The 12,871-nt window shown below is 44.8% G+C and overlaps 1 protein-coding gene across 2 annotated transcripts in view; it reads left to right on the top strand.

Annotated features, from left to right (window-relative positions):
• Nucleotides 1-12,871, top strand: part of BRINP1 (BMP/retinoic acid inducible neural specific 1) — a 109,026-nt gene that overhangs the window by 25,192 nt on the left and 70,963 nt on the right. For both annotated transcript variants that reach the window (XM_083721733.1, XM_083721734.1), the window contains exon 2: nucleotides 12,249-12,516. In XM_083721733.1, coding sequence (XP_083577859.1) covers nucleotides 12,299-12,516 — 218 coding nt within the window. In that variant the 5' untranslated portion in view covers nucleotides 12,249-12,298. The remainder of the gene's footprint in view (nucleotides 1-12,248; nucleotides 12,517-12,871) is intronic.

Consider the following 12,871-nt stretch of genomic DNA (forward strand, 5'->3'; position numbering starts at 1 on the left):
CCTTGCATGCTGGCAGGGAATACTCTGCCATCTGGCTTGTTGTGCAGTGCTTGCTGATGAATTAACACCTAGGTCCAAGATGCGGCTGGAGTTACCTGCTCACTTTCGACAGGAAAAATTGTTGCTTGGGCAGAGAATTGATAAGCAGGAAAAAGATGCAGGAAAAGATAAATGAGGAGCGAGGAGGGTACATTCAGCCCCCCCCCCCGGGCATTTCTGTCTATCCCTTGTGACCCTCCCCTAAGGTCATACCCCCTACCCAAGCCACACCCCCTCTGGCCCTGCTCTACACCTTCCTTGAGTACTTCAGCCAGGTAGGATGTATTACTGAACTGCGATAATGCCTTTTATTTGCCTGGATGGAAGCTTGCATGTGTGTAAAGCTCTGATTTTCTGTAATGTAGCTTGTTGTGTGAAGGGGAGAACCCTACCCGCTTTCTACCTTCTGCCACATCCACCATATGCCACCCCCTGAAGTTTGCCAATGAGGAAATGTGGCCCCTTGGGCTGAGGAAGGTTTCCCATCCCTAAGATAATGGGGTTGTACTGAAGACCTCGGAGTCTCATCTTGCTGCTACGCCCTTCCTTCCACTTTTTATGGTGATGAATGATCTTCCTTATCAAGAATGGATGGTGCTGAAATATGCATTCTTTGATTTCATGCCAGCATTATGGATCACCTGTATAAAAGCAATGTTTCTCCCAGGTGTATTCCCAAGCTGGATAACTTTATGTCTGTTCAGCGTTGCCTCAATCCAATATTTAGACAAAGACCTGTGTTCACTAGGAGTTCCTAGGAGTGAACTTAAGGGTAAATGTTTTCTGCAAGAAAGTAGGAAGGGGTGTGTGATCAAACTCTCTCCAACACAACCTTTAACACCAGTGCACTGGTGTTTTCAGCCATTATCAGCTACATGGAAGGGCCATAGCTCAGTGGTATAGCATTTGCTTAGTATGCAGAAGATCTCGTGTTCAATCCCTAGCATCTCCGGGTAGGGGTGAGAATATGTCCTCTGAAACCCAAGATTTTAACATACATTCTGTCACGACCTTACAAGGAGCCTCTCAGGACTTCGTGGAAAGCATGGCCTCCATGGGGCTGTCCCTGAATAAGTTTGGCCCAACACATAGCCACAGACATGCCTTCGATCTGGTGTTCACCTTTATGGATGTGGGTGATCTGACACTAAGTAAAAATGAAACAAAAGAAGTGCCATGGTCGGATCACTTCCTGGTGCAACTGGACTTCTCTGTGACCCTTCCCCTCCACTGGGAGGTGGGACCAATTTGGATGGTCCACCCTGCTACAATGGATCCAAATGGTTTCCAGAGAGTGGTAGGAGATGTTTTATCCCATGTTGATGGCCTTTCAGCTAATTCCCTGGTGGCCCACTGGAATGCAGAGTTAACCAGGGCTATTGACTATCTGACTTCGAAGTGCCCTCTCCAGTTGCATGGAGCCCAGACAGCCCCATGGTTTTCCTGGGAGCTGAGAGTGATGAAACAATTGCTGAGATGGCTAGAGCATCGGTGGAGGAAAACTCATTCTGAATCAGATCGGACACAGGTTAGAGCTCAACGTTGAGCCTACCAAGTGGTGATAGGGATGACGAAGAGGACCTTCTTCGCTGCCTAATTGCATCTGCAGAAAACAGCAACAGGAGACTCTTTCAGTGGTTTGCAATCTAACGGAACCAGCTTCGTCATCGGGGCCTGATGAGCACCTCAAGATCTCCTGCAATGAATTCTTGCAGATAGTCACTCAGATTTGGAAAGAGGTAGATTTCACCATGGTAGTGAGGCCGGGCTGGGAGAGTGCTAGAGTCCTGTCCGGTCAAGTTGCATGGAATCAATACCAATCTGTTAACTCCAAGGATGTGGACAAGCTGCTTGGACGAATGAAACTAGTCACCTGTCTCCTTGATCCTTGCCCATCCTGGATAATAAAAGCGAGCTGGGAAGGGCTGGGCAATGGGCTCCGTGGGGTGGTGAATGCCTTCCTCTGTGAGGGAGGTTCCCAGACCTATTTAAAGAAGTGGTTATTAAACTGTTTCTTAAAATACCATCTTTGGACCCAGCCAATATGGCAACAATCGCCCAGTTTCAAATCTTCCATTCTTGGGCAAAATGATTGAGCAGGTGGTCGCTGAACAACTCCAGGCATGCCTGGAGGATGTGGACCACTTGGATCCATTCCAGTCAGGATTCAGGCCTCATCATGGGACTGAAACTGCCTTGGTCGCACTGGTTGATGATCTCTGGCGGGCTGGGGACAAAGGTGAGATCTGTTTCCTAGTTCTGCTGGATCTCTCAGCAGCTTTTCATACCATCAACCGTAACATCCTTCTGGACCATCTAGAGGGGCAGGGAGCTGGGGGCGGTGTTATACAGTAGTTCGCTCCTTCCTCCTGGACCGTGTTCAGAAATTGGTGGTGGGGGATGAGTGTTCAGACCCCTGGGCTCTCACTTGTGGGGTGCCTCAGGGTTCTGTCCTCTCCCCCATGCTTTTCAACATCTACATGAAGCTGCTGGGAGAGATCATCAGGGGGATTGGGCTGGATGTTCACCAGTATGCAGATGATACCTAGCTCTACCTCTCCTTCAAATCAGAACCAGTGAAGGCAGTGAAGGTCCTGTGTGAGTGTCTGGAGGCAGTTGGAGGATGGATCACTTGGGCTACTGCAGTGCCTTTGAAGGTGACCCAGAAACTACAACTAATCCAGAATGCAGCAGCTTGACTGGTGACTGGGAGTGGCTGCTGAGACCATATAACACCAGTCCTAAAAAAATCTTAATTTGTTCCCAGTGTGTTTACGAGCACAATTCAAAGTGTTGGTTTTGATCTTGAAAGCCCTAAACAGCCTCAGTCCTGTATACCTGAGGGAGCATCTCCACCCCCATCATTCAACCCAGACACTGAGTTCCAGCGCCGACGGACTTCTGGAGGTTCCCTCACTGGAGGCAAAGTTACAAGGAACCAGTCAGAGGGTCTTCTCGGTAATGGCACCATCCCTTCTTCAGATGTCAAGGGGATAAAGAACTACACAACTTTTAGAAGACATCTGAAGGCAGCCCTGTATTGGAAGGTTTTTAATGTTTGATGTTTTAGTATGTTTCAATATATGCTGTGAGCTGCCCGGAGTGGCTGGGCAAACCCAGCCAGATGGACGGGGTATAAATAAAATAACAATAACTATAACAATGTTGCTATTATTCCAGACCTACAGAGCAAAGTATTAAGAGCCCCCTGCTTCACACCATGGTTTCAATCCTTCTCCCCCCCGCATACCCTATTTATTTGTTACGCAAAAAACAGCAATATAACAAAACTACATAATAAAAGTCATGTTTACTATGGGTGTTCAAAGCAATCATTTTTGGTCACCAGTTGCCTTTGAAAAATTGGACTCATTCCCTCCTGCTGACACAATGCCACCATTATTTAGCCCCCTGTGCTTCATTAACTCCTGTGTGCACGCACACACATGCACGCATTAAATGGCACACTTTAATTTAAAGTGGCAATGGCTCTCCTGTCTTCTGTTATTTTCAAACTTGCTTGCAGACTCCAGCATTTGGGGGACATTGATTGCAGCTGAATTGCCCCTAACACATTCAGTGTTTCACAGAAGTACAATACCCCTGTCCTGGTTCTTGGAGTGCATATTTCTCTGCATGCGCCAAGAATCAATACAAACTCCATCTTTTCCACTTCTGCATTGCACCTTGCCCTTCCTCAACCCTGTATCCTGTTACACATTTTGCAAAGGCAACTGGTAGAGACTGCAATTTCTTCTTGTCACAGAGAGAGAAAGAACATTCTGATATCTGGATTAACAAAGAAAAAACAACAGAAAGCAAGCTTGATTGATGAGAGAAACTCCAAAACACATTCCACACTTAATATTTGTGTCTGATATATGTCAGAGCAGAATTCAAGGTTAGGATACCCCTCTGAAGTTTGAAAGTACCTGAGAAGGAACACATCTGTTCTCCAGGCCAGATAGCTTTCCCTCATGTTAAAAGTGATTTTTGATGTAATAGGTTCTTGCTGGTGAATAATTTACACTGCTTGTAGCACACAAAGAGCTTTGGTGGTGGTAGTATGTGTGTGTCTGTGTGTTTTTGTATATGTATATGTATATGTATATGTATATGTATATGTATATGTAACCAGCTGATGCAATCGTTTGGAAGTGTTAAAATTTGTTGAGGAAGTGCAGGCTCAAATCTCTGTTTGGCTGCAAAGCTTTCTGTTAAGCCATAAAGCTCATTGGGTGAATTCAGCCAATCCCTATCCTTCAGCTTCTGTTGGGGAACCTGTGGCCCTCTGGATGTTGTGGCAGTTCTATTCCCATAATCTTTGACCATTGACTTTGTTGGCTAGGGCCGATGTGACTTGGAATCTAGCAACATCTGGAATGCCACAGGTTCTCCATACCCACCCTGAACTGTGGTCAATGGCACCTTTGTGTTTAAACAAGCCAGCTTCACAGCCAGCTTCGAAGTTTGCTTGTTTCGAATAAAACTATATTTACATTAACCACAGTTTGCTGAGTTCAGATGGTTGAAGAAACTGTGATTATTCAAAAATGGGAGCAAAAAATTCCAATTTCCTCCTCACAATTATATTGGAGGGGGGAAATGTGCGACCCTGATGCTTGCTGTGGTTCATTCTCACCATTTTTAACAATGGTTTAGCATGTTGGTCAATGTGGTGCTCTTTAGATATTATCAAACTCCAATTCCGATCATTGCTGACCATTGGCCATGCTAAGTGAGGCTGAAGGGAGTTGGAGTTCAACAGCCTCTGGCAGGCACCACACTGGTTTAAGCATAACATCCAGGCTGGGCCAGCCCATAGGACCTGATGAACTGGATGTAAGTCTCAGAGTGAGAGGTTCGGCTGATGTTAGAGCCTCCTTTCAGACCACCTTATATTCTTCCCTCAATGCCAGCTCTTCAGCTGACTCATTGTTCAATTCTTTACCTTTCAGAATGTTATGTAGCCCTGAAGGCAGGTAGTAGAGCTGCAGCAAAGTGGTCTACCAAGAGCAATTCGTTAGCTGTTTTTCTCCAGTGAAAGCCACAGGAAGCTGTGACCTTCTTCTTCTTTTGTGCATTGCGGGGGTGGGGGTGTCTTATGAAATGTGGGACATGAAAATAAGAACAACCATACATAGACTAATTGTGTGTGAACGTGAAGTGAGAGGCAGCTTGTTTCATTATCGAGTTTTATAATCTCTGATTCCCCCAAATCTAGCAAGAACAGGTTATGTGAGGCTGGGAAAGTGAGAGAACATCTTGTTTGAAGGGGAACAGACATCTAAGTCTGATGTTAGAAGCCAAGGGCAAGCCTGGAATATGAAGCTTTGTAATGACCCTCTAAAAGGGGGCATTTTATGCGGAGGACCACTGACCTGGTGTTTTAAAATTTAATGCAAAGGTGGGAATCTCAGGCCTGGATCAGTAATTCAATAGCCATTTCAGTAACCCACTATGGAAGGGCTTTGATATAATGCTAAACCATAGTTTAGTATTACATGCACAAGTCTCAAGCTTGTGCACCCCCTCGCTCAAGGCTTCTCCTCTGGTATAGTTGCAAGGAAATCAGAAGCATTCCCTTCCATTTGAAATGAAACACACTGCATTGTTCATCTGAACAGGGTTAATTTAAACTTTAGTTCACCCGAAGAACTGAAGATCAACCCATGGTTTCTGATCCTACCTTGTTTGGATAAACCAACAGGTGGGGTGGGGGAGGGGCATGGGAAGGGAGTGGCATGGCCTATGGAGAGTTCCAATGCCCTTATATACATTTGTCCCCCAGGCCTGAGTTCCCATGAGTTCTCTTTACTATCAACCTATCTCCTTCTTTGATTGTAGAACATGAGTGGACTACACTGACTGACAGTCATTCACCTACTCAGGGCTAAACCAGATGCAATGACAACAATTTGATTACAGTGGTATTTCAGGTTACATACACTTCAGGTTACATACACTTCAGGTTACAGACTCCGCTAACCCAGAAATACTACCTTGGGTTAAGAACTTTGCTTCAGGATAAGAACAGAAATCGTGCTCTGGCGGTGCAGCGGCAGCGGGAGGCCCCATTAGCTAAAGTGGTGCTTCAGGTTAAGAACAGTTTCAGGTTAAGAACAGACCTCCAGAATGAATTAAGTTCTTAACCCGAGGTACCACTGTATGCCTCTCCAGCACATGAAGTTTAGCCCGTAATGAGGCCGGTCTTCTGAGGAGTAAGCTGCCCCCGTCAGTATGTAGATAGGTAGAAAGCCATGTGATGGCATTTTGTGTCCTTGTGTTAGCAGATGACCTCAAGCCATGATCAGGAGTCCAGCAATACTGACTTGACTTGCAAACCAGCCATTAATTGTGGTCATCTTCACACACACCCAACTCCTCCATTCTTTGGCATGCATGCACGGAGAGCTGGGGGCAGGGTGCTCACTCATTTGCACAAGGGAATGGAGAAGATAAGAAACAACAGCTTGGAAATAACTGCTGCTGTTTCTTACCTGTTTTCAAAAACTGCAATAGAATTGAGACCTCTGAGATAGGGACCTTTTTGGTTCTGGGTATCCTGCGAACCTTTTTGGTTCTGGGTATCCATGACAGCCAGCCGTCCAACCTCTGCTTAAACATCTCCAAAGAAGAAGAGTCCACAACCTCCTGGTGGAGACCGTTCCACTGCCAAACAGCTCTCACTGTCAGAAAGGTTTTCCGTATGTTTAATCAGAATTTCCTTTCTTGTAACTTGAAGCCACTGGTTCAAGTCCTACCCTCCAGAGCAGGATAAAACAAGTTTATTCCCTCTTCCATGTGACAGCCCTTCAGGTATTTGAAGGTGGCTATCATATCTCCTCTCAGTCTCCTCTTTTGCAGGCTACACACCCAACTCCTTCAAGCACTTCATATAAGTCTTGGTTTCCAGACCCTTGATCATCTTGGTTGCCCTCCTCCTGCACATATTCCAGCTTGTCAACATCCTTCTTAGATTGTGGTGCCCAGAATTGGACACAGTATTCCAGCTGTGGTCTGTTCAAGGCAGAATAAAGTGGTACTATTACTTCCCTTGATCTAGACACTATACTTCTGATGATACAGCCTAGGATAGCATTACCTTTTTTTGCTGCTAGATCACACTGTTGACTAATGTTAAGCCTGTGGTCCACCAAGACCCCTAGATCTTTTTCACATGTCCTACTAGTAAGCCAGGTGTCCCCATCTTCTATTTGTGCATCTGGTTCTTCTAAGTGCAGACCTTAAATTTCTCCCTACTGAAATTAATAATGTTAGCTTGAGCCCAGTTCTCCAATCTGTTAAAGTCATTTTGAATTCTGATTCTGTCTTCTGTAGCTTTAGCTATCCCTCCCACTTTGGTGTCATCTGCAAATTTGATGAGCATCCCCTAAATTCTTTCATCCAAGTCATTTCTAAAGGTGTTGAACAACAGGCTCTGGACAGAACCCTGCAGAACCCCACTTGTCACTTTTCTCCAGGATGACGAGGAACCGTTAATGAGTACTCTTTGGGTTCAGTCAGTCAACCAGCTACAAATCCACCTAACAGTTACCTCATCCAACCCACATTTTACCAGCTTCCTTACAAGAATATCATGGGGGACTTTGTCAAAAGCCTTACTGATCAAGATACACAGCATTCCTCTGATCCACCAAGCTTGTAACTTCATCAAAAAAAGAAATGAGATTCTTCTGGCATGACTTATTTTTGAGAAACCCATTCTGGCTCTTAGTAATCACAGAATCCTTTTCTAAATTCTCACAGACCAACTGTTGAATTATCTGTTCTAGGTATTATCTGTTTCCTGGTAACGATTTCAAGCTTACCAGTTCGTAGTTACCTGGGTCTTCTCCCCCCCCCCCTTTTTGAAGATGAGGAGTAACCTCATCTTCATCTTCTCCCTCCCTTCAAGTCCCATTCTCTATTATAGTCATTTTATGACAAAAATCCATTTGTGCAGGTGATATAGCCCACAAATCACAAGCTTAATTACTCAACTTATTTACTTAATTACTTCTGACGATGCTTAATTGCATTTTGTTTCTTAATTGCTCAGTGCAGGGCTAGCTTACAGTTAGCATGCCCACTCCCTTCAGAATGATTCGGAGTTCTATGCTCATTCCAATCATAAAACCTTGGACATTTCATTAGATTCATGTGCCTCTGACAGTTTCTATATACTTTCTGATATCATTTCTTGTCAACTTTGGAAGTCACCACTTTGATTCTTCACGTAGTGGTCTCTTAAAGTGATCACATAAAATTCATAACAGAATCCTATAAAGAGCACATAACAAAGCAGTAGAGGAAAATTACTAGTAGCCTCAATCAAGTCTCTCTTCTAAACATTGCCAAAAAAGGTGCATTTTAACTAACCATCTAAAACTATAGAGAGAGTGCGAGAGATGTGCTGCAACCCAAAGTTAAAGAATACTGCTGTAGTACAGGCTTCCCCAACCTGTGCCCTCAGATATTTTTGTAAAAGAACTGCCATTATTACTAATATTATTCATAGTGGTAGTCGGTGCTTTTTTCAGTCAGGGCACATTGGAGCACAGTTCGAGCACCTTTCAGGTGCATGCCATTGTAGGGTGGTGCTCCCCCTGCCCTCTTCTTGCCTTAATGTACTTCTCAGAAGCCCAAATCAAACATTTGAATTCATAACAGAATCTGGGCAGCATGTGCAAGTCTACACTTTTTTAAAGGTCTATGACTCTACCTAGCAGCTAGCCACTCCTAGCCATCACTGGGACGGGGCTAATTTGTGTATCTTCAGTCTTTCTCCTGTGTAGTAATGGTGGGCTTTAAGCTTTCCAGCTAAGCATCTACTGTTGCATTCAGACACACGATTGTGCAAGGGCCCTTCCAAGCTGTCCTAGCCATCCGCCTGAATCTAAGAAAATGAGAGAGGTGGGGGCACATTTGTTTTACTTGCAGGGTAAAATAATCAGGGGCATTGGAATCTGGCTCGAGTTACCTGCTGACTTACCGTAACAACTTCATGGTGAGTTCCGGCACCTATTTTCTTGAATAAAAGCACTGGTGGTAGTAGAAGTAAAGTATATATTGCTTGATACCTACTTTCTAAACAGAAAAAAAGCAACAGTTGCACAACGTTGTTAAAACACAGAATGAAAAATACAACATAATTAAAAATGCAAGGAAGAAAACAACCCCAGAAGATGGGGGAACCTGGCTTGTGAAAAGAAGTTTAATGTAAGTCAATAGCTAACAATTCTAGGCTGCATCAACTTAAGTATAATGTCCACTTCTTAGTACCACTGTATTCTCCCTTGGTCAAACCACACCTGGAGTACTGTGTCTAAACCTGGGTGCCACAATTTAGGAAGGATATTGAGAAGCTGGAACGTGTGCAGGGGAGGGTGACCAAGATGATCAAGGGTCTCGAACCAAACATTTTGAGGAGCGGTTGAGGGAGCTGGGTATGTTTAGGCTGGAGAAGAGGAGACTGTGAGGAGATATGATAATTTTTAAATATCTAAAGGGCTGTCACATGGAAGATGGAGCAAGCTTGTTTTCTCCTCTGGATGATAGGACCCGAACCAATGGCTTCATGAAATAAGATTCCAATTCAGTATCAGGATGGAGCAGAATTATGTTCAGTCTGCATTTTAAAATGAAACGATCTAACTGAAAACTAAGCCTTATGACAATCAGTTGAAGGAGCCGGGTATGTTTAGCCTGGAAAAGAGGAGACTGAAAGGAGATATGACGACCAGTTTCAGAAACCTGAAGGGCTGTCACATGGAAGAGGGAACGAGCTTGTTTTCTCATGCTCTGGAGGGTAGGACTGAAACCAATGGTTTCAAGTTACATGAAAGGAGATTCCGACTAAATATACGGAAAAGCTTTCTGACATTAAGAGCTGTTTGGCAGTGGAAGAGACTCCCACGAGAGGTTGTGGACTCTCCTTCTTTGGAGGTTTCAAAGCAGAGGTTGGATGGCCATCAGTCATGGATGCTTTAGCTGAGATTCCACCATTGTAGGGGTTGGACTAGATGAACCTTGGTGTACCCTAACAACTCTATGATTCTATTCTTTGAACTCTCAGGAAGATCTTTCTGACAGTAAGAGCTGTTTGACTGTGGAACGGAGTCCCTAGGAAGGTGGTGGACTCTCCGTCATTGGAGGTTTTTTAAGCAGATGCCTAAGTTTTAGATGCTTAAGTAATGGGTGCTGCATTGCAGAGGGGTTGGATTAGATCAGGGGTCAGCAAAGTTTATCTTGCCTGGGCTGGATCGGTCCCACGGAGATCCCACCATCACACATGCGCAGATGCAATTCTCGGCACCGCAGAAGCGAGTCCCTGCATTGCGCTGCGCCGGTTTAGTGCAGCGTGAGAGCAGGTGGCTTGGTTCAGGGGTGACGTGGGCTGGTCAAACGACCTCTGTGGGCCGCTTCTAGCCCATGGGCCTTAGGTTGGTGACTCCTAGATTAGATGATCCTCAGTGTCCCTTCCAACTCTACAATTCTATGATTAAAACATTAAAATGCAAACCACCAGTGTTGAAATGAGCAACAAAACGATCCCATTAAAGCTGCTGTGCAATTAAAACAAAATTCTTGTGTTAAGAGGTCAAGAAACTGCTTGTGTGTAAACAGGGCAAGACGAATGGCAGTGAGGATGGGGGCCTCTCACATTTCAGCAAGGAGCACATTCTGCAACACCCGCATTACCAGTGAAGAAGCTGATAAGCATCATGCCTCTGTAAGGCTAACTAGGGCCTATTTGTTGATCTTAATGCCCTTCCTGGACAACAGAGAGAACACCTGGCATTTAGGTAGCCTGGCCACTGCATATTTTGTTGTACCACCACTCCCATCATCCCTGACCATTGGCTAAGCTGCCTGGGGTGATGGGACGTGCAGTCCAACTACATCCTGGGACCCAGAGTTTGTTTATTTATTTCATAAAAATGATATACTGCTTGATTATAAAAAAGAAAAGAAAAAAAGTAAAACAAAAAAATTCACAACCCTACTTTAAAACATACGGAAGTTAAATTACTGAAAAGGATTAAAATCACCTCAACTTTCTAAGCATCTGGGTAGGCTTGTTTAAAGAAGAATGCTTTTAGCAGGCACCAAAAAGTGAACACTGAAGGTGGCTTCTTGATCTCAATAGGCAAGGAGTTCCAAAGTTGTAGTCACTGCCACACTAAACAATCAGGTTCTTACCAATGTGGAACTGGCATTATGTGGCACCTCTAGTAGTAGCAATTTCGCTGGTTGATCCAGTCATGTGCGGCAAGGCAGTCTTGTAGAGAACACTTTGGAGAACACTTTGCTGGGGAGTAACCCCTTGAATGGGACGCGGGTGGCGCTGTGGGTTAAACCACAGAGCCTAGGACATGCCGATCAGAAGGTTGGCAGTTCGAATCCCTGCAATGGGGTGAGCTCCCATTGCTTGGTCTCTGCTCCTGCCCACCTAGCAGTTCGAAAGCACGTGAAAGTGCAAGTAGATAAATAGGTACCGTTCTGGTGGGAAGGTAAACAGCATTTCTGTGCGCTGCTCTGGTTCACCAGAAGTGGCTTAGTCATGCTGGCTACATGACCCGGAAGCTGTACACTGGCTCCCTCGGTCAGTAAAGTGAGATGAGCGCCGCAACCCCAGAGTCGGTCACAACTGGACCTAACAGTCAGGGGTCCCTTTACCTTTTAACCCCTTGAACATACTGAGTTATTATGCACAAGAATGCAGTCTCCAAGGAAGAGACAGAGACATTGTGCCTTGAAGATCAGATGTACATCAGTGCACATGCATGAACGTCAAGGCCTCATGTCACACACAGGCTGCCATTCCATTTGCTGTAGCTTTTGAGGTTCATTTCCCCACTACTGATGTGCTGTTATAAGGACAATTATGCAATTTTATGAAACTCTCAATCTGTCTATCTTTACGAAATACCTTTAGCTGAAAGCACAAACTTTCTCTTTGTTTTCCAATGAGCACAGTCAGGCTAGCATATACAGAAGGCAAAATGAAATGGAATCAGCAATGGAAAGTGTTTGGGTGTGAGTTCCTGAATACTTTTGGATGAACGCAAGTGGAAACTGTAGGCAAATATCCTTTTGATAATTTAAAAACAAGCACTGAAACCGCTCTTCTTTGCCCCTGTTTTTCTCTTTCCTTTCTTCCCTACCCACCTTTCCTCTACTCCCTCTTTCCCCTCCCTACACAGGACTCCACAGAATGGAGCAAGAATGAGAGGAAAAAGGCAGACAGAAAAGCATGAACTGGAGGCTTGCTGAGTTCCTCTACTTCCTCTTTATATGGGACCATATAACAGTACAGCCCTCCCACCAGCAACCCGCTGTGACCAACCAACATGTCTCCAAGGAATTTGATTGGCTTATTTCAGACAGAGGGCCCTTCCACCACTCGCGGAGCTACTTATCCTTTGTGGAAAGACATCGTCAGGGATTTACAACCCGGTATAAAATATACAGGTAAGGAGGAATCTTTTGTTTGGGGGTGCTTTCCATTAAACCAATAGCTTCCCTTTGATGTCTTCTGAGTGTTACATGGATGATAGGCAGCTGCAAACTAGAGGACGGGTGATGCCTGGCTTGTGAAAAGGAGCTCAGAATTGCGGGATATGACTGGCAGCATGGCAGCTGCAGAAATGGCTAATACAGTCTATAGCTGCATTGATAGGGCTGTAGCTTCCCAGTTGTGAGAAGTGAGAGTTCCAATCCCCCGCCGCGCTCACTATTCTTGAAGGACTGTCACATGAGGCTTGTTTGTGTTTTGCACTGAACACAGGAACAAGCTGTCTCTACACCATAGCTGTCAATTTTTCCC

Source organism: Podarcis gaigeae (assembly GCF_964106915.1).
Source record: "Podarcis gaigeae genome assembly, chromosome: Z".
NCBI classification, from domain to species: Eukaryota; Metazoa; Chordata; class Lepidosauria; order Squamata; family Lacertidae; genus Podarcis; species Podarcis gaigeae.